Source organism: Microcebus murinus, chromosome 11 (genome assembly GCF_040939455.1).
Source record: "Microcebus murinus isolate Inina chromosome 11, M.murinus_Inina_mat1.0, whole genome shotgun sequence".
Classification (NCBI taxonomy): domain Eukaryota; kingdom Metazoa; phylum Chordata; class Mammalia; order Primates; family Cheirogaleidae; genus Microcebus; species Microcebus murinus.
In genome coordinates, this window is record NC_134114.1 from 42058083 (window position 1) to 42085009 (window position 26927).

Sequence of the window (26927 nt, forward strand, 5' to 3'; positions counted from 1 at the left end):
TATTTTCAACTGGGAACCCCAAGAATACCTTTAAACATGCAATGCTAATGGACCCTACTGGATTTCAATTCCAAGGGCAAAATGTCACTCAAAATGTCACACAACTCTGTATCCTGGGGGTACTCAATCAAACTATGTCAAAGTTGCTTTTGCAAAATGTTTAATTTATCTAGAATGAATAGAAGAGAGAGGGAAAGCATGGAAACAGGAACCCTCCTCCAAAGGGGCACAATAGCCAACATGCAGTTGGCGTGACAATTCTCTCATATTTCCCAGGGGCACAGGGACTGGTGGCTTCACCGGCGTGGGAATCTGCAGCTTAGGGGCATCAGTGACAGCAAAATTGGGGCTTACCTTGTTGGAGGCCATCTCACTGACAGAGTGCCTGGTCTGTAGGGTCTCTAGCTGGTCCAGACACCAGTCCAGCTCCTCCAGGGTCTCGCTGGCCAGTTTCTGGTAGGCCTCCTCTGCGAAGAGACAGGGAAAGGGGGACTCAGTTCTCAAGCGCTTCACGGGGCCGCCAGTGAGTTCAAAGGGGGCCATCCTGCCATACCCCGCCATGCTCGGATGCCCGGTGCCGGCACATGAGGGCTGCTCCTTCATATTGCCGAGCCCGGCAGCACGAAGGGGGCCGGGGCTCTGCGCGCTGGGCGGCCGGCCTCGGGAAGGCAAGGTCTCTCCAGCTTGGCGTCTCGGTCGGCCTCCAAGAAGGGCGCGCAAAGAGCGGCAAGCCAACTTTTACACGGGGACACGGGCGGAAAAAGCACGATGCGACTTTGGACGGCGCGGCGGGCCAGAGTCCTAGTCCCGGAGCCCCGCTCTGGAGGATGGCGAAGGGGGTGGCGCGCGCGCCTCGGTGCCCGCCCCGCGGAGGAGCTCTGGTCCACGGCCGGATCTCCTCCGTCCCGGCCCCGAGCCCGCCCTGCCTGCCGAGCCTTCTGCGCGGCACTTGAAGCGAATGAATCAGCCGCGGCCGGGTGCGCGGCCACCACGTTTCCTGTTTTCTTTCTCAACTCCTTGGGCGGCGGGCGCAGCGCGGCTCCATCGCCGCGGCTTTCCGGGAACACTCCCCCTCACGCCCCTCGCGGCCCTCGGCGCTGCCTGGCTCCTCCTCAACCCCCTTGAAACAGATTCCGAATTGCAACAGCCTGTCCGTGCCACCCGCCGCGTCCTTCCCCTCAGCCCCAGCGCCGCCTCGCCGTGCCATCACCCGGCTCGCAGCCGGGCGCCGCTCGCTTTGAAGCGCAGCCGGGGAGGCACGGGCGGGAGCGTGTGTGTCTGTGGAGCTGCTGCGGGGCTGTCTGTGCCAGGAGAGCTGCGGAAAACCCGGCGTGGAGCGCCCGCAGCCCGCTGCCCGGGGTCGCGCCCGCCGCGGGGCTCAGGAGGGACCCGGCGCGCAGGCGCGCGCGGCCGCGCACCTGCCCCGCGGGAGCCCCACGCGCCCCGCCGAGCCGCTGCCCCTCCCGGTCACCCCAACTGCCAGAGCCGTCGCGTTTCCACCACTCGCTGCTTCCTGCGAAGTTTCAAGGGAGAGCCCGGCAGGCGGCACAAACAGGGTTATTTAGGACCCGCGCAACCGTTTGTGATGGTTTAGGCTTTAGGGTTTGTGAGGGTTTAGGATTTACCTACTTTAAGGAGGCAGGGTTGTGGGAATAATAGCATTTGTATGAAGACCAGATTCTGTACCTAGGCCAGCCCCTACTAAGTAGAAGACTTTTAAATTTGGGGGAGGACGTAAACAGGCAAACAAAATATACAATTGTGTGGGGTCTGAACACTGTAGAATACACAGATAGGACAATATGCTGCATTTTCACATTACGCATTGCCTAGTAGTTATCTTAAAGTAACAGCAACGTGAATGAACCACATGCTAAGGAGAGTTTACACACATCTTGCATAAGTACTCCCTTCCTCTGTTACATTGCACAAGACCAAGAGGATTTTGTAGTGCCAAGGAGGAAAATCTGGCAGGGTGTTTCTACCCACCATGGGTGGAATACACTACAAACATGAGAAAATTAAAAGACCATAGCCAAAGGCATCATAGGGAAGCAGGTTCTACTTACCAAAGCTAACCCAGGGAACCGGGCACTCTTCCTAAACTGGTCAGTTGCGGGACAACTTCGCTACACTTGCATGTGATAAGCACGCAAACTCACACTCTCAAGAGTCCATCTTATAAAACTATCAATAGAAGATATTAAAGAGCTTACATGAAGTGGTGGAATCCCTTTTCTTTGCCTTCAAATCTGCGGTATTGAAGGAGAAGAAAGTTTGCCCTTGAAATTAAATGATTAAATTTAAGACTCCTTAAATGATCAGTGGCACAACAAAGAAATTCATGGACTGAATCTCAGCCTTCTGAGATTTTCCAGACAGATTTATATATAAAATTTGTGAAAGTTAGAATAACTTTCAAAGTATTTGTTACATGTGCCCTGTGGCTTATTGTTTTCAAGAATTTTTGAACTGTTTACCATTTACTTTGAGTACTCTAGGTTAATATTTGCCTTTTTTATATTTTTATTTTTCCTGCAACAACCTCTATAAATATATACTTTAGGTGAACACACAACTGCCTAAACCTTGCCAGGTGAATTAAAGTTTAAGATTTAAGCTTTATTTCTTAACAAAAGAAACAACCTTAAAGATAATTTTAAATGGTCAGTATAAAATACCTTTTTGTATAGCTTTTCTTTAATTATAAAATTTAATGTAAATTATATTATGTAATATATTATGTAATATAAATATAATGTAAATTATAATATTTAATGTAAAAATATTACATGGTTGTTACAAAAATTGAAACATTAAACACTGACGTTAGAAAGTCCCTTGTAATCCCACACCCTGAAGATCATGAGCAATAATTCAGCCTATGACCATAACACAATTATTTTCATTTTACTGAATACCTTCCATATGCAAGTATAGTATTACCAAGTTGCCATGGTAGTGTATCTACTATATGGTTTGGTTTGGTTTTGGCTTTTTTCCTCCCTATACTATATAAAGTAAGAATGTAGGAAATTAACTTATTTTATGGTCATTTGAATTGTCCATTGTTAGCATATCCAGGGGGTTAAAGATGCTATAGCCATTGTGTCTGAGATTTGTTCACGCCATTTTTTCACTCACTGGTTACATCTGGGAGCCAGGAGTCCTCTCTAAGGTTTGGCTTTCCAGTGTCTTCTCCCCTGCATTCCAACTTTCTCAAAGCCTGAGCCCCAGAGGACCTCCCAGGAAGTAAGTAAACAGTCCCTTCCCCCACCTTTACCAACTTCCCAAGCTTTTCAGAAATCAAAAGTACAAATTCAGGCCTCTGACCTAGCAGGATGTGGCTCCACATATTTTATTTCAGTCTTTATTTTTTAATGTGGAAAAGTAATTCAAGAAAGTTTCAGGTTAATGCTTCAAGACATCATGTACTTAGATACAGGATTTGCTCTTAACAAAGTAGTATAACAAGAGGGGCAATTTTTTCTAGAATATCCATTTTATGTCCAAGTCATGCATTACAGCCATTTTGACAACCAGGATTAGGTATGATCATAATGCGGTGTAAACATGTATTTTAAGTTCTAACATCTTTTTCATGCATTGGATAAATCTCAAGAGTGAAGAATAAGTCACCAAAACACATCTATATACCAGTAAGAAAATAATTATTAACAACAGAGTAAAGAATAGTTAATTCTGTAAAACTGTTGCTCAAATAATTATTCCTGATATTGGCATACAGCTGAGACTATTACTTTTTTTTCAAATTCCTAGATTAATTGGCAATATGACTAGCCACAGGTTTTCAGCATCATTATTAAATCTTCACTTTTAGGAATTTCAACCCCAAATATTCTAAGACATCAAGTAACTGACCTTTTCATCCCTACCAAAAAAGCCTCAATGTGGAGTTGTCAGCTATCCTACAGGAAATTGAGTCACCACACCAAACAACACACCTAAATGTCGACAGCTAGCAGGACAAAAACAGTGAGCCAGTTTAATTTTGGCTTTTACCAAGAACACATACTGCATTCATTAATAAAATACTTTTCCTCCCAGAGAGTAGTATGCACTGTGGCTCTCCTTAAAATACAGGAAAACTCTTCTATTTAACTGTCCCAAATCTTGCTAAGTCAAAGAACTAAAGAGAAAAAAAAAAATCCAAGCAATAACTCTTGGTTAAATTCCCTAAAGACTAGGAAAGGGCTATGGAACAGCAACCAAGAAATAACTTGAGCCTGGAAGTCCCCTCCTATACAGCATTGGCTTTCTTCAAGGCACCCTTGAACAGTGTAACACCCATGTTCTGCTCAGGCTCTTTTGTGAACAAACAGTTCTCAATTCTTGCAGGCCAGCACTTGGCTTCCGTCATTGTGATGGGCTCAAGGGTTCCCTTGACACAGGGCCTGAAACCGTTCCAGAAGCTTCAGGAGAAGATGCTGAAGCAGCAGCTACCCTTTCAAAAGGAAAAACAGAATCACCTCAGAGCCACAGCAATTAGCTAGAGGCTGAGGTTATTTTCTTGTGACATGTTCAGCCCATTACTCTCACCTACAACATAAGAGTGCTGTTGGCCATTGAGGTAAAAGGATCCACTCTACAGGAGGTTTAACTGTGTAGATGTTGGTTTCATTGCCAACAACATTTGAAGGTCTGCATAAGGTCTGTATAAGTTTGCCATAATTCCTAGACAGACCTATTGGTTTAAAAATTTTTTAAAAACCCTGCATTAAACAGCCAGCTTCTAAGAGCATTACTTATATATGTATCTTGCTAACCAGTCCCAGTTTCTCCTCTACTAATTCCTACCAAAATCCCCTCTTTGTTCCTTAGGAAGGAGGTGGTAATGTCTGAAGTAGGCAGAACTGCAGAAAATGATTTCTGTTTTACCATGTATGGCTTTAAGCTAGTCACTCCTTGAATTTGCTACAGCAAAAGATTTTTGCAGGTTAGCGCTAACTTTTGCTGACTTAATTTTTTTCCTCTATATATGTTATCTGATGGGAAATACATGAAGGCTTTGGATTCTCTTTCAGTGTGTACATGTAACAGGTTTAAGCAGAGCTTGCCAGTGGCAAGCTGCTCTCATTTCTAAGTGTATTTCTGGCATCAAGTTCTTGTTTTGAAGTCTTCTAAAAATCGTATAAAATATATAAAATTTTACTTAGTACTTCAAAAAAGTCAAAAGTGGAGTTGTACATAATTTTGTGAGTTTTTTTTTAATCCTCCCACCATCTACAATTTTTTTCTAGTGCTGCCTAAGGCTCTAGTAAAATTTTTTAAATAAAATAAACACAGGATTGGCTTCCACTGATTTCTAGTCCCACTAGTAACTCTACATTTATTTAGCAGCAACTGTGTGTCATGTGCTTTATTAGAGTCTGCAGAAACAAGATCACTGAGAATATGTCCCTTATCTAGCAGGGGAGACAATTTCAGCACAGGAGACTGTAGAAAGCATTTTGACAGAAGGAAACAAGTGGTTATAGGACAGTAAAAAAGGGCCATTTAAATCGGACTTGGACAGAGGTAGAGTGAGAAAAAGCTGAGTCCTAAATAATGGAATAGGAAGTAAGTGAAGCGGGTGGGAAGGATTTTTAAGATAAAATAACATGAGCAAACACATAGACCTATGATCAACAAGGTGTGCATGTGCATATAGAGAAAGGAACATACATTTCCTTGAGTAGGAACTTGCTCAGGCAAAAGGAGGCTGGAGAAATCTGCAAAATCTGCAGAAGTCTTGTCAGGCATCTGCAGCTGTAAGATTAGGAGCCACTGAGTGATTCAGAGTGCTGTATGATATGGGATCTGATGTTATTTGGGATGGGAAATTCTAGCTCTGTGCAATAAATGGGATTGAAGGAGGTAAGGTTGAAGTCAGTGAGACCATTATCTTTGACCATATTATTGCTAGAATAAAATTAAATAATTTATAGACCATTTGCTTCTCTAATGATCATCCTTATCTATCTCTGTAATAAAATCCTACATAGGCATAAGTTCCCATGATATATCAGGCCTAGTGTGACTTGACAGGGGGTGGGCTTCTTGCTCTTAAAAGCTACAACCTTCTAGTCACCAAATTTTGAATCATACTGTAACAAGATAGAAAAAAAAAAACTATATTCACCAGAATTTCTTTCAGGAAGAGCCTGTTTGCATGAAAGTGTTTGATAAATTTACTTTATGGCAGAAGGTGAGACTTTGAGGAGCTCCAGTCTGGGCAGAATTAATCTATGCCTCTTATGCACAGAAAAGGGAAGAGTATGCTGGTTGTTGAAGAGGGGGAGTGGAAGAAAGAGAGAGAGACAGAGACAGAGAGAGAGTGTGTGTGTAAGAGAAAGCAGTCAGCTTTGTCTACAGGGTTAACTACCCTGTAAATTTTTCTTTCTCCTCTAGTCTTTAATAAATTTACTGAAGGCACAAAATGTTGAGTTAAAGAGATTTCTTATTTTGTTTTGATTTATTTCACAAAAGGGACTGAGCTTGAAGGTAAGGATGGCCCAAGCAGGAATGTCTGCCTGAGCTAACACTGAAGAGAAGAGCCAGAGAAAAAGGAGAAGGCTTTTGGAGCTCAATATAAAAATAGGGAGGGCTCTGTCAAAGGCAGTGGAATAGCCGAGTTTAATTAAACATCTGGGTTGGGGGCTCTGTGTGACATGTGTTTACCTATAAGCAATATTATTCCTTGAAGGAAACTAGAAGAGCGAGAAAAGTTTCCCATCTCCATTCTACTGCATATAAACCACCATGCCAGGCAATTCACCTAATCTTTCAGGGGCCTTATTTGTTTCACCTAGAGATTGAAGATAATAACAAGAAGCTTTAGGTTGCTTTAGTTCAAGTGAGAGATTGAGAGTCAAATAAACTTGCATTGCTTATCTAATAGATTTGTTTCCAGTCCTCCTCCATTTAATCTTCCCTTCCCCCTGGACTTAAGTCTCTAACGTTTTTTTTTTTTTTGTTTGTTTGTTTTTTTTGAGACAGAGTCTCGATTTGTTGCCCAGGGTAGAGTGAGTGCCATGGCGTCAGCCTAGCTCACAGCAACCTCAAAATCCTGGACTCCTGGGCTTAAGCAATCCTTCTGCCTCAGCCTCCAAGTAGCTGGGACTACAGGCATGCGTTACTATGCCCGGCTAATTTTTTCTCTATATATTAGTTAGCCAATTCTATTTATAGTAGAGACGGGGTCTGGCTGTTGCTCAGGCTGGTTTTGAACTCCTGACCTTGAGCAATCAGCAGCCTCAACCTCCCAGAGTGCTAGGATTACAGGTATGAGCCACCGTGCCCGGCCCTAAGTCTCTAACTTAAATGCAAATAATTCTATTAATTCAAATGAGCCTATCAACAAATACCTAGGAAAAACCTACGGGTCCAAAAACTTAATAGTTACCTGGAACAGTTTTTAGGATGAGCAGAAAGAAAAAATAAATTCAAGAGAAGGGGCAGGATTCAGTTTGAAGGACTCCAGTTGGAGAACATAGGCTCTTTAGGTAGCTATGAGCAGATAAGGATGTAAAGTTTAGGTCAGGCAATGGGAAAAGATAAAGATGGGGAAGTAGTCTTGGAGGGCTTGTATATTATTCTAAGAGTTTATGGGTTTTTTTTGTTTGTTTTTTGTCTGAAGGAGCCATTAAAAATCTAAGCTAGGACATCACATGGTCAGATTTGCATTTCAGAAATTACTCTGGGAATAGTGTAAAAGGAGGATTGGAAAAGTAAAGACCAGTAAAGAGGCTGGTGATCACATAAGCAGAAAGTCTTAGGCAATGTCTGACGGGGAAAGAGAAGCTGCAGAAAGGTAGGAGAAGAACCTCTTAGGAAAAAAAAAGAGGGCATTTCAAAGGAGAATATTGTTATGGACTGAATGTGCTTCTCCAAAATTCATATGTTGAAATCTAATCTCCAATGTGATGGCATTTGGAGATAGAGCCATTGGGAGGTGATTAGGTTATGAGGGTGGAGCCCTCATAAATGGGATTAGTGCCCTTATAAGAAGAAGAGTCCAGATAGCAAGCTTGTTCTCCTTCTGCCATGTGGATACAACCAGGAGTCTAGGGGGCACACCAGAACCTGACCATGCTGGCATCCTGATCTCAAACTTCCTTGTTTCCACACCATGAAAAATAAATGTTTATTGTTTAAGCAGTCCAGTTAATGGTGTTTGGTTATAGCAGCTTTAGCTGACTAAGACAAATAAAAGGCTTTGCTGTTGATATTCAACACAGAATATATATAACCACAGGTTCATGCTAAAATAATTTTCATTCCAAACTCATAATCCAACAACACAAGACCTAAGAGGGTGTTAAAGAATGCTAATGTGGAAATTATTGTATGAAAAGGTGTTTCAATAAAGTAACAATAAAAAAAATTGCAAGCAGGCTTTTAAAAAAGTATTAGAACTATGTATATTATTTGCATACTCTTGTTACTTTGGGAATCAATTTTATTCCTGTGGTGGGATTGTTAAGAAGGTATCTTTGTTTCCATCATATACAATCAACCTTAGGGTATAACATAGTCTTTGTGTCTCTTATCTTTGTCAATGACTGCACAAAGCATTTTCTAAAGAAAATAGAATTTGAGTAGATGATCTCTAGTGCCTACCCAGCTCCAAGATTCACTCATTCTCTGATTTCTGATCCTGCTGTCTGGGTTGGATATGGGTCTTAAGGTTGTCCACTATTAGTTAACCTGGATAGTGTGAGCTATTATTGTAGAGGGAATTCCTGAGCTGACTAGATGCTGTCAAAAGTCCCGTCTACTACTACAATTCTGGAATTCTGTATGTTTAGCTCAACTGTATACCAGCTATGGATGGATGTTTTAGTACTTGAAACAGACATATTCTAAGAAATAAAGCTATTGACAAGAAAGTGTAGAAAGTGTAGGAGTATATTTACACTTATCTCTGTTTATCTGCACTCCTGCCCCAACCATATTCCCATCTAATACTTTGCCAATTGACTTACCAATTTCTGTAATTACCACCTTTGGGCAGATCCTTATCTATATATTTCTAGATTCATGCAATGGCCTACTACTGGATCTTTTGGGGTTCATTTTTTTCTGACCAAGTCCAATTTAGAAAGTCAGAATAATCTTCCTTATATCTTGTTAATGTGTCACTCCTTTGCTCAAGAATCTGCTGCCCAAGCTCCCTTCTCCTTATTAATGTTACACTTCTTGTGTTCACATAGGCTTTTTTCCAACTGGATTTTCAATACCTTTCCAATTTCACTTTTATTCCCATCTAAGACTATGCCATCTAAGGCTGCCCTTCTTAGCCACTTCTTCCACCTGGACACAATTTGCTGCCTACAGTCTCTATAATATTTCTTATATTATTTTAATATTTATTTCTAGGCCTTTCTATACATGTCTAGAATTCCTGACCTTTACAGGGACTCCACATGTATTTGTGAGTGATTAACCAATAAGTATGCTTGTTTGCTATCAAATAAGAATATTTCTTTCCAAGTAAGATTCAAATGGTAATACTGTCCTAGATATGGCTGTTTAGATCTAGTCATCTCTATCTCTTATTCTCAATCTCTTGCTTTCAAACTTTGCTTTTTTTTCTTTTTTTTAAAACAGTATCAGGAATTAACATTGCGAGCACTTAGAACTTGTCAAGCAGACCATGGTGTCTCACTGAAGGGAAGATATTCTATATACTATTCTTCTCTATGAACTGCCTATACAAAGAGAATAAACTTTACAAAATTAGTTGAAATTTTAAATAAATCCATTGATATACAGGTATGAGGTTTGGGAGAAACAGATGACTGCACTAAAGGTACATCTGATGCAAGCATCCCCTGAAAAGTGAACAAAAGTTCAGTATGACCAATATTTTTCATTCTAAAAGTGTTCACTGACTTCACTGAAGTCACCAAGGACTCCAAGTTAAGAACTGCTTTCTGAATGAAGAAGAGAAAGTAATTGTTTTAATCAGCACTGCCCCAGAATCTTCTATTCAGAATCAGTTATCTCTGCTGTCTTCTTTCTTCATCTTTTTTCAATTTCTCATAAGTCTTTGCTTAGCAGTTACCCTTTCTCACTATAAGGACAATTAATGCCAAAGAGATATTCATTCAATTTAAAGGCATTGAAGTTTGAGTTAAAAAAAAATAACAGGTTTTCAAAAAAGACTAGGCCCTTTTAAACAGGCTATGAACAGAGTCTCAGAAGGGTAATTTCTTATGTCCAATTTTTAGTCTCCTTACTTTTGTTATAAGAAACATATATGAGAAGTTATATTGGCCTGCTGATAATTCTGCATTTGATAAACATATATGTATTATAGAATAAATTTCAAAACTCAAGATTATGTCAGGTATACTTGGCTTATCCACTTGCATATGAATGGGTGCCATACACAAACTTAAATAAGAAAAATTAGTTTTATAGTTATACAAGAATATCTAGGGAGATTTAGATTTGGATAAGAAATCTCTTATATATGGATGCAAAGATGTACAACCTAAAGAGTTCCTCATGGGAAGTAAAGTTACAGATCAGAAAGAACATGGACTTTTGAATAATCCAAAATTTGAACTCCAGCTCTGCTATTTTTCTGTGTTGTCTTAAAATAGCCATTTAAAGACCCAAGCCCACTGTATAAGTTAGGAGTTACAGAATGTTTATGAGAAATGCATATGAAATATAAAGTCCCAAGGACTGTATGTCACATTCAATCAATAGTAACTATACTAACCCACTTTACAGAGTTGTGTAAATAAGTCGATCTCCAATAAGGTAGTTAATACATGAGTATTTCCTTCCTTTTTACAGGTTCTCAATCCTAAAACAATTACTATTTTCCTATCATCAGCATCAACCCTCAATCATTAACAAGTTCTGAACTGAATGTAAGTGAACAATCTAAAATCTAGAATAACCTTCAAAAGACCACACCAAATTATGCAAATTCACTGTGTATGAAAAACATATATAGGATATGTCAATGGTTAATGACAGAGCATCACTTGATGAGGTTACTGGGAGGATCGTTCCAAACATTTCCCAAATAATGTTCCAATCAACATTATCCCTAAAAGATTCTCCTTACTAATAAGGTTCTGTACTCCAACAAGCTTGGGAAATGTATATGTAGCCTCTCTGCAGTGATGTCTAATGGGCATGAACCTACTAAAAGCTAGAAGTTGTATAGCAAAGAAACCTATTTAATGTCATTTAACAAGCATTATCTAAACTTATTTGACTTTGGAATATTTTTTTTTCATACAACAACCATAATCTTTTGAAGAATACCTAAAAAAATTTTGTCCTACACCTATACCTATATGTCAGGTGAGTCCAAACCATAAACACATGTGTTCTGTAGACTCTTACACATGTTTGAAATCTGCACTAAACACATTTTCTTTACCTTTCTCCTGACTTCATATACTGTTGGGAAATGGTCAGAGTAATCTTACTCTATCCCTTCCTTCTTTTCTTTCTCTCTTTCTTTGCTCCCAGAAAGAAAGCAGTCAAAAAAAAAAAAAAAATCCATACATATTTATTAAGCCTCTCTGATGTGCTAGTTGCTATGAAATACAAGAACATGAAAGATTCAGTGGCCTGAGCCTGGGAAGGAACTTACAGTGTAAGGTGGCACATAAATCTTTCAGCCTGGGAGTACTGCTATAGTTCAGAGCAGGGAGAGGGAGGTATGGACGGTAGCTAAATGTGCTGAGTTACAGAAAGAAGGTGAATCTGGATGTAGGTTTTCAAGGAAGTCTGTGGTTTGAGTGGCTATGGGAGGAGGGAGTCAGCTGGCATTCTTTTCAGGTAGAAGAAATGTCTGGAGCCTGAATAAAAGTTACATGTGTGGGTGGTAAATGGCTTAGGTGGAATAGATTCCTTCCAGGGAGGAGAAGGGAAATGGAGTTGAATACTTAAATGTGTGGCCTTGAGCTAATGGATATTGTGGGAATTGAATAAGTGCACTGGGAGCCCACGAGGATAAAATGGAGAAGAGAGAAGGAAGGAGATTAAGAAGCCACTGTAGTAGTCCAGAGACACAACAATAAGCAAGGAGTTCGGGAAGTATCCATTTTAGTTGCCTACTATGACAGTTATGAGCAATAAAAGTGCATGACATTGAGGATTGAGGTTCAAATGATGGCTCTGCAACTTAGTAACCATGTGGCAAATTTGGGCAAATCATTTAACTTCTGTGTACCTCAATTTTCCCTTTTTGTAAAATAGGGCTAAAAACACATCCTTAGAAGATGGACTCCAGGCTATTTTTTCCACATTTTATTTTAATTTTAAAACTAACTTAAATCTAAAAGTCATGTATCCATAACCTTATTCCCTTTTGTTGGTTTCATTTCAACTTATATGCATGATTTGTTTGAAAATATAAATATTTATCATCTGATGCATGTAACACAGAACAGCTGCTTGTAACAGCAATCCATCTCCTCCCCATTTCTTTTTAAAAATATAATCAAAACAATCTTTTACCTATTTTTGATACTAATAGTTAGCCCTTTCACCTCTCTGAAAATTAACACAATTAGCAACAATATGAATGGTACCTTCTACTTTAAATAATTTAAACTGAAGTCATATTGGTAAGCAAGAGGCACAAACCATGCCATTTATGATTTTTTCATCCCTAAGATGAGCTTTTGGAAACATATATCATTGCAGAGCAATCTGGACAATTCTTGCCATGCCCTGATCTTGTAAGCCCAAACTTTATTTTGAGTAGTCCATCTTTATGCTTAAATGACAGCTCTTTGATAGAAGAAAAACAATATTTCTTCCCATTATGTGAAAACATAATGGGCACACATACATTCTATATACATATGTATTTGCATAAATCTCCATGGCCTATTTACTAGCTAGAATTATTTAATGTATAGACATTCTGCATTGTGATAATTAAGACATTAATATGATTAGAAGGTTTTTGATTTAAGACAAGTTTGAGATTTACTAAAATTAATTATTGCATGTGTGTCCTTCTGGTGACTTCATATTTTCTTCAAGCAGCATTATATACCTTAACTCTTGAAGGACAATTTTTAAGTTGCTGAATTAAATTTTATGAATTTTTCCATTTTTGCTAATACGGCTATGCTCATTGCATGTGTTATTTTACTTGGAATTATTTATTCCAGTTATATACATTTTTATCATAAATTTAACCATTGAAGAAGCTTCTGGATATTTAAGTCTATATTCTTATTTCAATCTGTATATTCTGTTTTTCAAATTTGTCCTTGTTGACATAACAATTATACTCGTCCATTTTAAAAGTGTTCATTCTTCATCAACTTAAGGCCCTAGCTACCTGGACTTGGCAATCTTCATGACCTTGGAGAAAAAGTGAACTTTATGGGGAACTTCAACTCCTGTGAAGACCACCATCTTCTTCTGAAGCCTCAAACTCTACTCACACAGAGCTTTGGGGAGGATTGCATGAGAAGAGTCAGTGGCTTATAAACTTTTTTTTTTTATCAGTGAACTACAGTAAAAAATATACTATGACCCAGTAGATTTATTTAAAGTAGGAGGTACAATGAATACTATTGTTAATTTTGTTCATTTTTGAAGGCATGTGGATGCTGATTCCTAGCAGTATAAAAAATATGTAGAAGAGTGTTTTGATATCTGTGTTTACAAAGGGATGGGAGTGTGGACTACTATTAAAAGCAACTTCTGTGTGTTATATACATAATAGTCATGACAAAATTTGTTTATAGTCTTTGTTTAACAAACCATGCATTTCAACTTCAATGAAACCAACCAAAAACTATTATATATATACAATATAAAGGAAATCTATATATAATTGAAACAGTATATAACCACACACACACACACAGATATATATTTGATTCAGTATATAAAGAATTGAAATAGAACTTAACATGAAAGTATATTTACCCTTTCTATGTATGATTCACTCTGATGTTTTCTATTTTACTTAATTTTAAAAAATATTGATTGTGACATGCCAAATTGATTTTGAAATATATCAGTGAGTTTGAAAACACTCTGGTAAGACATCACCTAGCTTAATAATTGTTGTTTCCCTCTTCTCTCTTCCACCCTTTTTGTAATAAAAACTCTCTCTCTACTCCTGTACTTCAACTGAGAATTAAATAGATCACATAATAAGATTTGAGCTGTCTACTATAAATATATTTTGTAAATTGTTTCACTACACATGTGTGAGTTTTCTCAGGGCACTATAAGTTTACGAGCTGACTACATAAAGCAAGGATCACTCACTAAGATGCCTGTAGGAGCCAGGCAGATCATGTGAATGAATGAATGACAAGGCTGGTGGGGACTTGGGCACACTGGGTGGGACTGTGGAGGGCAGAGCAGATTGCTGGAATGCTAGCCAACTGTTGCCAGGTCTTTAGAGTTTTCAAAAAATTACCCATATTTGAATTTTTAAAGGGAAAATTTATGTTTTAAAAGTTTTAATAACTAATTTTTTTTAAAAGTTAAACATTTTAAGGGACAAACAAAATAAATCTATCGGTCTTAGCAGCCAGTTTGCCCCTCTAATATCAACAGTGCCTAGCATTAGTGATGGAAACCTCCCTGAGAGTAGCATTTTAGATAAGCCCATAAGGAGCTTGACATTTCAAGACAGAGAAATAAAGAAGAGTTTCTGGAATCTAAAATGCTAACATAGGGTCACCGAAAGACTGTTTGATTTGGAGTCAAAAGGCACAGATTCCTTTCCTGGTTCCAAAAGTTTCTAAGGAATGGTTTTGGCCAAATGATTTCAGCTGTTCCTGGGCCAACTGGACCCCTATGAGACATGCTGTGAGGAATGTGGCCTCACCAAAAATATCTGACCCTTTTGACCTAACAATTACCTATGACTCAACCAATCAGGTAGCACTGTCTCCCAGAGACCACCATACATCCTTATCCTTTCATTGGCAAATGAATAGGAAAAAGACATCTTTCTAATTGGCCCTTATATTCCTTTCTAGCCCTTAAAACCTTAAAAATGTATTTCTGGCAAACCCAGCTGTTTTCCCCCTTTCTGGCATTCCTTTATCCCCTGTTGCTGACCCCACTTCTACCTCCATCTATTATCAGCAAGTTTCCTCCAAGTCCCATCTCTGAGTATTTGGTCATGCTGGGATTTTTGTTTTTGTCCCTTGATCATCTGCACCTTTCTTCCCTCTTCCCCTCCATCCATTCAATCCCTGCCTTTCATAGGTCTACACAGGAAGGACAAGAAGACTCCAGCTGGAGGGAGTGGGACACACTCAGGAGAAGTTGAAGGGAATTCACATATTTCACGTGTTTGGGTTTTACCTGGGGGTGAGCCTTTTCCATGAACAAAGTTGGGAAGCCAGAGGTTGTTACTTGATTCATCTTTGTCTACTTAAACTTTGGCTTGATTCATTACTTCTCAGTAAATACTTGTTGAACCCTGTTGGTAATACCAGAAGCCTGATATTATATGAGGTGCTCAACTTACAGAGCTTAGTTGAGAAGAGTACTTGCTTCAAGGAGTCTATGATCTAGAGGTATTGATCAACAAATGAACAATGGCAGTGATACTCATGTGTGCTATGGCAGAGGCATGCACAGGTCAGAAAAGCTTAGAGGATCCAGCCATGCTTCCTGGGGAAGATGCCCATGTCACCTCCACTGGGTGACTCATGATCAGAGTTTGCCAGTTTGGCTGGGTTACAAGGAACAGTGTGTGAACCACAGGAAGAGTAGGTCTAGTGGCTCAGATAGGGTGAGAACCAGCTCATGGCACTAGACGTCAAGCACAAAACAGTCTTTTTTTCTCTAATTTTCCAAATTCTCTGAAGTAGAAGCCTTGGAGCGAGAATAAGAAGGAGGTAGTGAGCTACAACTACTAGGGCAAATGAGGAAAGAATAGGCATGAGTCTTCAAAAGTGCAGAAATTCAATCAACTGAAAGCTGACAGCATTCAGAAGACAATGTTTAAAAAGGACAAAGTGACAATTGTGGAAGGCAGAGGGGAAGAACTGAGGCTGCCAGATGAAGGGGTGAAGAGCACCCAGCCCTTTTGAGAGCTCAATTAAATTTTGCAGCTTGAATTCCCCACTTATTGCTCCCTTTGCCTGCCTCTTCCTCCTCCCCATGAACTGGGCCCTGTGGGTCAGGGATCCTGTACTCTTTGGGGGAAAATAAATATTTAGAAATGAATTCATCAGCACAAGTAACCATTGCTAGCATAATTCTCCTTCATGGCAAAACTGGCAGTGGAAAATAATTTGTTTGGTTCGATCCAGCTCTGCCTCCTTCATTCCTTTCTTCAGAAACCAGGCTGGTGGATCCTTGTTCCTCTTAATCTTTAAGCAGACCAAATGCTGGGATATGCTGAGCTAGAGGAGGGCCTTATAAGAACTGAAATTCAAGAGAAGGGTTTTTAGAATAAGGCAGTCCTTATTTCCAAACCTGAGCTTGGCCACTGTCTAGCCTGAGACCCTCCTAAAATCTGATTTACTTACCTAAGCTTGTTTTCTAATTTGTAAATAGGGAAAGGAATACCTACAGAATGGAGTGGTTTTAAAGATTAAATAGGATTCTGCATGTGGCTGAAAAATACTAAGTGCTTAGAAAGTTACTATGATGATGGATTTTACATACAGGCACGTACAGTGTGTCAGGATTTTTTGGATTATTCCCAGCTCACTGTGATGCTTCACTTTTCTCCAAAAGTCTGATATCCAAAACTGGCTGACTGAGATAGTCTTTCCAGTTTTTATCAATATTGATTACGAATAGTAATCCTGGAAAGAGCTCTCCAATTATTCATCTAATTAAATAAGCAAACCTTTTTAGCCCAGATAGCCTAAATCTCTGTAGCTTGTCTTTGCTGATTTGATCAGAACAACTCAGACAGGGCTTTCCTGGTGGAAAAAAATAAATTAGCAGTCTGGAAAACAAGGACTGCTGGGTTAAAAGAATCTCACCAAAACAGCCTGCTCAGCCTGTTTATTTTGCCGTATTGTCTAGCATTAATAGGAGACTGGGAAAAATCCAAGTTACCGCCCAGCAGGAGTTCCCCCTAAAGACAGAGACTGGCAAATATTATGTTTGACGCATGAAAGCCAAATCAGAAGTTAACTCTTCAAGTCATTTAATCACTAACCATCCAATCACAATGATGTGTTTACTACTAGACTGAACTTGGTCCAGGGTTGGGACCATATTGAATTCATTTTTTGATCTCTGATGCTAAACATTCGTTGTCACGTACAAGGTATCCAATACATTTTTGGTGAATTGAATTGAACTAAAAAAGGAACATTCTTCTCATTAGGGCTGCCTCTCTGTAATGTTTCCATAGTTTCTAATTCACCTGAGAATCAATAACCAGACTGTTAGAGTATTATGAGTGTGGTTCAAAGGACTTGTAACCCTTGTGTTCTGAGATACCACATGATTAGAGTAACTCTTATGCCAGGGGAGAGAAATTCCTGGTAGAGTGGATCTTATCTCCATTTTTTCCTCCTAGTGTCCTATAGAGACTTTTCTTCTCTGGGTACCTATAAATACTGTTACATTTATTTGTCTAGGTATCTATTGCTCCCTGTTCCCAACTAGCCTGAAACTCATCAGGTTTATGTCTGTCATAGCAGTGTAATTATGAATAGCATTGCCTTTCACTCTAAAAAGTTCCCTGGTTTGGACGCTAAATTGTATGGACACCCTACTTAGGGGAGAGTTGATTGTACACCACTTAGCCACCCGACTCCCCTCCCTGTGGAAGTCTGGGTTCCACACGCTGCCAGGGGCTTTCCTCTGTGACGGCAGTTCTCTCAATCCCGACTTCAGGAGGCGTGAGCCCATTCCTGAAAGAACAGACACCTGTCTCTGGAGAGACTCTTAGTGGAAGAAAAAAAAAAACCATTTCTCTAAATTTAAGACTATCATTTAATCTTGGATTTCTTACTCAAATAACAAACAAACAAACAAACAAAAAAAGAATCCCTAATAGTTGCATCCCTAAATTCACTGAAATCTAGAAGACACACTCATTGGAAAGCTCTAATCTAGTAATTAAACTGAAGCTTTTCAGGTTAAACTGCACCGTAATAATGTAGCTTATTTTGTCAAAATCAGTTAAGGTCCTCTAATGTGATTTGGAACAAACGGACAGACAAAAATTAAAATGTGGCTGGTCAAGGTAATCAGAAAACTCACTTCATTCAGTCAATAACAATGGCAATTTAACAGGTTCTTTTTACTACTAGGATGTAATTGTGCTTGGCTTTAATTTCTTGTAATGATGGAACAAATTAAATTACTTCATACTTCTAGGAACATTTGGCTACATCATGTTTTGGTACTTCTATAAACCCCGCTGGAAATTAAATCAGTGGGGCTCTGTGATTGCTCATTCTTCCTATTTAGTGCCATGTCTGCCTCGTGGCAGCAAAGTGGTAACATTGTCTACCTTAATGCAAGACACTGCAGTAGAATTAAAAGAAATTACCTCCCCCACCTCTCTACTTTCAGAGCTCCCTATTTGTAGCTATCAAATTTTGGCAAGCCTGCTGGAACATAATCTTGTTAGAACAAGCACAGTAATTCTCATGTGAGACTATAGGACTCTCTATGATAAGGTCAAAATGTACCTGGGATTCAAATTTAGACGTGGGTATTAGTTGGTAAGAACATGAAGAGCATCAAACAGCTTTCGGAACTCAAACTACTTTTATTTTGTACAATTGATTTCTTTTTTCCCCACTGCCAGATGAACATGCAAGCTTTGAGGTTGCCATGTGCCATGTGCCATTAAAATTAATTTGTCTAGCACATTTTATCTTTAGGTCCTTACCTAGAGCATGTAAAATAGTCTAGCAGAATCTTGAACTCCTGGCCTCAAGGCTTCTTCCTGCCTCAGCCTCCTGAATATCTGGGACCACAGGAGTCAGCTATGGCATCAGGCTGGATTCTAACAGAAGCTAACACAACTTTCCTGAACACAATAGCTACTAAGCTCATATGGTAAATGATCATATTATAAATTACATTGCAAATAGATTGCTGCAGACTACATGCAACATTACTAGTAGGCAACATTGTAGCAGAAACTGTCCCTTACTATTGATGCTTTCCTTCATCAGTTGTACTAGAATCCCGCTTTTCATCTAAGAATATGACTGCCCCATAAAGAGAAGAAAATTTCCAGACTCCTTTGTAGACAGGTGTTGCCACATAACTAAGTTCTGGTGAACGGATTGATAGTAGAAGTATTATGTGGAGGTTCTAGGAACTCTCCTTAAATGATATCTGCCATGTATCTTCTATCTGCCTGTCTTTATTCTTTTTTGCTTTCCTACTAGCAAGACTATGACTTTGATGGCTAGAGGTGGAGTAGCCATATTGGACCATAAGTTGAATTTGGGTACAGAGGCTGCATCTAACAAAGCAACAAGATGGAAGGAGCATATGTGCTTGAAGACACTGTGGAATAATGTTGGCATATTAGCTCTGGACTGCTTACTTTCAGATCTGAACATGAGAGAGAAATATCTGTCTTGTTTCAGCCACTTCTATTTTAAATCTCTGTGTTTATAGCCAAATGCAATCCCAACTAATATAAACGCCAATAACAAAAAACTCATATTTATTCATGATTTAGGACCCTAGTTTGTCTTACCAACAAGAAGTGTGTTCCCATAGGCCAGGATGAGACTTGGGCATTGGACAACTTGCTTTCAGTTTACCGTGATTTGAATATGTTGTGCAGTAATAGATTGCTTGGTAACAGCTTACCCCAGAACTATCTGGCAATGCTTTTTAGAAAATCTGCCAAACAAAGCCATGAGAACCATTCTGGAGTTTCCTTTAGGCTTCAGATATTTGTTTTCCCAGCCTGGAAGCCACTGTGCGTAACCAACAAGTGTGCTCCCCGCCCTGAAGAAGAACACTGTCCCCATTGCTGGGAGGCTCTCCTTCCCCCAGGCTCCCTCCCCTATTCATTTAGACACTTGAACATATGGATGTCCACATATTCCTTCTTAATAGTCTCACAAGCACACTGTTCCTATTAAATCATTAAAAATTGGCGCGTCTTTTCAAAATTATTTCTTGCTATGATTTTTCATCTAAAGCCAATGTTCTCTCCTGCAAATCTGATAGCTTTAAAGCTAAATTCTTGTGGCTTCCAGTCAGGCCCGAAAGGTTTATAGAATGACATGTTGCGGTCGTATGGTCAGAGCACAAACACTTCTGAACGTACAACATTTTAAAACAAAACAGTTTATGGGTAAGCTCTATGAGGTTATAGACCATGGCTATCTTATTTATTACCAAATCCCAAGCTCCTAGAACAGAATTCCTCAATATAAATCTGTGAATGAATAAATGAAGAGTTTGCCTGCAGTAGTAAATGTGTTATTTATACATTCAAGGCCCACTATGTGTTTTCACTGTCAGAGTCAGCCTTGTGGATGACTTTGGAGGACTATGTCTCTGAAGTGTTCGCCACAGTTATCAGGGAACCCTGCTGTCATAAATTGCTCCAGCATCATGCCTTCCTCTTACAGAGAATCTTGCTGCCCATTCTAAATCCCTGAAACACTGTCATTTTCACTCAGATTCCCCAACGCATAGAAATATTGTTAAATATACTGGGTAGAGAGGGATAGGCACACTCAAGCTCCTTTTGGGAAAAAATTGCAACTATCAGAAATATGTTAGCTAGCAAAATTAGCTGCATAGATTATGAAACATAAATCTTAGTTCTATTTGTTCACAGCAGGGTAAACCTGCATTTAAAAAAAAATTAAGATAGGAAATATAAAACAGCTTTAAGGATCATAATGGGGAGACACCTACCAACACCTACTTTGGTGAAGGGATGGCTGTGGGACAGTGTCAGGATGATTACCCACTGGACCCCACTCCTTCCAGGCCCCAATTCACCATCGTCAATGTGCCCTTTCTACTTCTCCACTGCATACTGTCAGGGAAGGAGGTAAAGGCATTGTGTAAGTAGAAGCTACTTAGCTTTTTCAGAACCTGGAATTATCTGATCATAAGAGGAAATATAGGATAAAAAGTATATGTATACCATGGAGTACTATTCAGCTATAAGATACAACAGCGATATAGCACCTCTTGTATTTTCCTGGATAGAGCTGGAATCCATTCTGCTAAGTGAAGTATCCCAAGAATGGAAAAACAAGCACCACATGTACTCACTATCTAATTGATATTAACTGATCAACGCCTAAGTGGACATATAGGAATAACATTTATCTGGTCTTGGAAAGATGGGAGGGGGCAGGAGGGGATGGGTATATACATACATAATGAGTCTGATGCGCACCGTCTGGGGGATGGACATGCTTGAAGCTCTGACTCAAGGGGGGGCGAGGGGGCAGGGGCAATATACATAACCTTAAAATTGTACCCTCATAATATGATGAAATAAAAAAATACAGAAAGACAAGATGTTCTGGCTGTCCTAATGAATGCTAGCTAGCTATAAAACCATCAGTAAGATGGATCACTAACTAGATAAGATTCATTAATTAAGGAGAATCTCCATTTATAGCTCTTCTATTCTCCCTAAAACCAGCACTCAGTTATTTCCCATATATTGATGTATTGTATAGTTTTAATATACTAACATATTTGTATCATTGTTATACTTGCAAAATTTAAAATGTTAATGATATGACTTTTTTCCCCAAGACATCTGAGCTGTCCCCAAACTAATAGGTGAGCTGCTCATTATACAGTACAGTATCTGAGCTAGTACTTGAGGTAAAAAGGAATAATAAGTCATGCTATAAAGTCCAAAGGTAATCAGATATTTGAGCCTATACCTTAGTTCTATAGAAAAGTGTCCTTTTTCTTGGGAGGTACACATTGAGAGGATAGAGTGCCATGATGTGTGCAGCCTTCTCTCAGGTGGTTCAGAGGAAAAAAATAGTGTGTGTGTGTTTATGTGTGTGTGTGTATGTATGTGTATGTACAAAAAGAATGAAGCATGATGATGCAAATGAGGGAGAATGTTGACAATGGGTGAATGTATGTCTTCTTTGTACTATCCATAAAGCTTTCGAGCATGTTTGAAATTATGACCAAATAAAGCATTTTTTAAAAAAGGCAATCAGAATAGTGACAATCAATAATTCTATTATTTCATATTTGGGCATTCTTTCCCGCCCTACTCCCCCCTTTAGTACACACTACATACACACATACGCTCACATAAGTGATACTTACTGTACTTCTGTGACTATATAATGAGTGTCCATATAGTATGTGAATGGCAAATTCATGCATTCAAACTCTAAGTAATTTTGAGAAACTTTTTAGACAACGTTTGACTTTTAAGACAATTTTGAAGTCATAATATAATGTCATCTCTTACAAAAACAAGACTGCCCTTTTGTCCTTTCGGATTTGACTGAAACTGGCCCATGGAGTACAACAACCTGAGAACATAGCCTTAAGAAAGACAGCTGAGGCAGACTGCCCAACCCACAAGCAGTGGAAAACTTGGCCAAAGGTGACTACTTTGGACTGTTGACTCTGAAAATGCTGATGAATACAATGAACTGTGGAAGATGTATGATTTGTTTTGAACACATTTAATATGATTGATGATCCAGATTTGGCAAGTTGGTTCACTCTCAGTGGAGATGAAAGTTTCACTGCCTTGCCTCTTGCAACATTCCTGTTGAGACAGGTTTCACTCTCATTGGCCAATGTACTAACAAATCACTTATATATGCAGCATAATGAATTCATTAGCTACACTATAGATCAACGCTGTACATAATATTCCTGAGCCAACGTGAACTCCTAATTAAATTTCTTTATTATAATGCCTCTGGAAATTTTCTTTCAGGCTACTAAACTTCATGCTGTGAGTACATGTGGTAACCAGTAATTATGATAGTAACTTTTTAATATGGGCCAGAGCCGGTTAGGTTAGGAAGTGATCTATTATGAATGCCAGGTTATAAAACCGACATATGTGGTCCAAAACACCCAGAAATTGACTCAAGCCATTCTATATCTCAAGTCATTCTGGTGCTCAGAGTATCAGCCTTCTGAGCAATCCAACTTCAGTTACTACATTAAAAAATCTAAAAGAAAAAACAAAAACTGAGGTAATCGGTTTGTTTGGCAATGGCAGGGGTATGGGGAATACAAAGAAGAAAATGAAAAGTGACTGAGGATAGTAGTCCTAGTTCTTCAGAATGAAATTAAAATCCCTATTTTAACAGAGAAAGGGCTGGGAAGGGATAAGAACCTAATTCTAAGGTAACTCCAAGGGAGAGGGTATTGACCTAGATTATGGCCAGCATTCAAGAGTCTAATCGTTGTTTATGTCACTGTTGTTATTAAGTAAAAAAAAAAAAATTGAGAAAAAATATATGTTTTCTATTGGTTCTGAGCATAAAAGAAGGAGAGAAGGAGGGACAGAAGGGTGGGGGAAAACAGATAAAATCAGGAAAGAGACAAAAATCCAGGTTTACTATCCCAAAGTATGCTATATTTCTGCCCCCTTCAAAATATCAAACTTTGCTAAAATATACTGCACATGTTTTTTGTTTTTTATTTTTTAAATCAACTGGTAGGCCAACTAGCCAAGATGACATTTTTATCCTTCCTACTCTACTCATTCAAGTGAGCTCTGGGGCCTACCATCAGAATGTCTTAGCCAACTGACTTCTCATTAGACCACTTTGTGCTGGGCAGACTACACAGTCTCCTAAAATAAACCACAGCACCCTGATGCTGGTCCTGCTAACGCATAGTTTGCTATCAGGTCCAATAGGCTACCAATTTCCCACTATTTTAACACAATAAAACAAATAGGAACGAAACATCCAGAAACAAGCCATAAATCTGGCAGTGAATTTTCAATATTCCACATACCATGGTGACTTGTTCATTCAGACTGGGTCTCTAACTAGGTTTGTTAATACTTCCTAAAAAGTCATCAAACCATCTGTTTTGACTTGATCAAATAACTTTAAAAAATGTATTTAGAGTATCAGTAACCCTTGAATTAATATAGCCATTAGTAGTGATCTACTCTCCAAACTTAGATTTCTTTTTAAGCACTAGTTTTTTTTCTCTATCCTTCCAACAAATAGCTTGACTTCCAAGTATAAGAAGCACTTCAGTTGTACAAATGTTCAGGGGGGGGGCCTTACTTTCAAAATAGGAAAGAAATTGATCCAATAATCCCCCTTCATCATATACATGCAATGGAACTCATATCTAAATCTTGAAGAGATATTTGCACTCCCATGCTTATTGCAGCATATTCATAATAATTAAGATATAGAAACAACCTCAATGTCCACTGACTGATGAATGGATAAAGAAAAGGTGGTATATACATATGATGGAATATTATACAGCCTATTACTGTCATTAGCAACAACATGGATGGACCTGGAGAACATTATGCTAAGTAGAATAAGCCAGCCGTAAAAGGACAAATACTATATGATCTGGCTTATACATGCAATCTAAAATAGTCAAACTCATAGAAGCAGAAAGTAGAATGGTGGTTGTCAGGGGCTGGGGGGAAAGGAGTGATTGGGAGGTGTAATCAATGGGTACAAAGTTTCAGTCTTGTAATATAAGTTCTGGTGAGGTACTGTACAACATAAGGCATATAATTAACAATATAGTTATTTTACACTTAAAAATTTGCTACAAGGGTAGAGCTTACACTAAATGCTTTTACCTACAAAAGGAAAACAAAACAAAACAAAATCAAGGGGTCAGAGGAAACTTTTGGAGGTGATAGATAACTTTATGGCATTGATTGTGATGATGGTTTCATGGGGAAAGACTTATCTCCAAATATCTTGCAGAATAAACATCTTAAATCTTAAATTTCCTTGGGAAAGGAGATGAGATAATACTTGTCAAGAGACTGTATACCAATATAATATTTTGTCAGAGTACCAAGAACACCAAAAACCTAGAAATCCTGTTTCTGCCTTTGACACATACTGTTTTAATCATATGACATTATACATATCTGTATTTGGAAGCTATAGAGACATTTCAACATAATATTGTCTTTAGGATCTATGATTTTGCATTCTCTTATGAGAAAGTCCTTTTTATACCAATTTGTTTTGTTCTCTGGTAACTAGACCCCCTTTCTTTGGATCTGAGAATTAATAATCCTGTTTCATAAAGAACACTAAAAGGACCCAAATAGATGCAGTTTTAAAGGTGGTTCCAGTCAAAACATCTTTATCTTAAGCAAAGATGTCCCACTTTTTCTCACTTGTTTTTCAGATTCTGTTCTAAAAAAATGTACCTTATTCACTCTACTAATGGAAAACCTATTGATTGATTGAACAAATACTGAGTGAACATATAGTATATATTAAATGCTGGATAAGATTCTGGACATGCAATGAAGAATGAGGTAAGCCCTTGTCCTTAAGAAACTCACAGTCTGGTCAAGAAGAAAGACAAGCTAACAAACACTCCTAGTGCAAAACTTTGGTAAGGGCTCCAACAGCACATGTAGGAATACCGTGAGAGGAATCTAGCTTGGTCTTGGAGGGGCTTCCTAGAGTAGGCAATTCTTGATATGTCAAAAAGGAGGAGGTATTAGAATGCAGAGAGGATGAGCAAGAGTGGAGTGTGGAGAGGAGTGGATAAATGCAGAGGGGTCCCAGACAGAGAAAATAACATGGGCAAAGGTGGGAAGTCATGGGGCCCAGTGCATTTGGGAACCTGCCCACCATTTGTTACAGCAGAGAGTGCATGTGTGAGAGGAGATGAGGCTGGAGAGATGGGCAAGAGAGAATCATGAGAGATCAATGAGTAGCAAAGAAAGTTGGGGTCATGTCCTGATGTGGTGGGGATGCATGGAGAGAAATTTATTTGTAAGACACTAATTATTTTTCTTCTTTTTCAATCTGTGGTGAATAGAAGATGCTATGGTCTGAATGTTTGTGTCTCTCCCCAAATTCATATGTTGAAAGCTCATCAGCAACGTGATGGTGTTAGGAGGTGGGGCCCTTGTGAGATAATTAGCAGAGCCCTCATGAATGGGATTTGTGCCCTTACAAAAACAGAGCCAGAAGAGCTGCCTTGGCCCTTCTAGAACATGGGGACAAAGCCAAAGGTTCCACATCTGTGACTCAAGAAAGAGTCTCCCATACCAGATCTGCTGGCATCTCGATCTTGGACATCACAGTCTCCAAAACTGTGAGAAATAAATTTCTGTTGTTCATAAGCCACCCAGTTTATGGTATTTTTTCTAGCAGCCTGAACAGACTAAGACAGAAGAGAAAAATGTGGCTTTCTGGAGAGTGAGTTGAAAGACAGAAAACAGCCGTAGGTTTCTGAAGAGAGAGAAAGATATGTGATCAACAACCTGTTTCAATTGGGACTATTTTTTTGAGGTGCAGAGTTTTCTCATACCTTACCACATATTCTATAGTCTATATGATGGCAGTGAAATACTGACTAGGTTTCTGAAACAAATTTTGGAGTCTGAATGTCACTGCAGGAATGAATAAACCAAACAGATTGGATTCATATGGGTTTGCCACATGACACATTTTTTTCACATAAGATTAGAGAAAAAACTGATTTTACCCAATTTCCTGCCTTATTTGTGTTAGAACTGAAGTCAGTGCTATTATCTCTTTGCCTATTCTTTTATATTTAAAATCTGATGTAGGATTGTGCTGTAACAGAAGAAATAATTTAACACATTCTGTTACTTCCTATTTCTCATGAGTTTTCATTTAAAAGACAACTAAAATGGAACCTGGATTTTCTTTTCTTTACAAAAACACATTATTTCTAGACTTTAAGAACATTCCAGTTACCAAATGAACACCACATATTTTTAATCTACTTGGTAAAAGATTGCATATATTACAAGGTATTTGGAGGCTATTATG

At 38.9% G+C, this 26927-nt stretch overlaps 1 protein-coding gene across 7 annotated transcripts in view; it reads right to left on the reverse strand.

Moving 5' to 3' along the window:
• PDE4D (phosphodiesterase 4D) overlaps positions 1-26927 on the reverse strand; it is a 1055987-nt gene that overhangs the window by 61331 nt on the left and 967729 nt on the right. For 6 of the 7 annotated variants that reach the window (XM_076008347.1, XM_076008348.1, XM_076008349.1 and 3 more), the window contains one exon: positions 355-467. In XM_076008347.1, the coding sequence (XP_075864462.1) occupies positions 355-467 (113 nt within the window). Of the gene's footprint in view, positions 1-354; positions 468-553; positions 1369-26927 lie in introns of those variants that run through there. The other variant, XM_076008353.1, reaches the window with a different exon arrangement.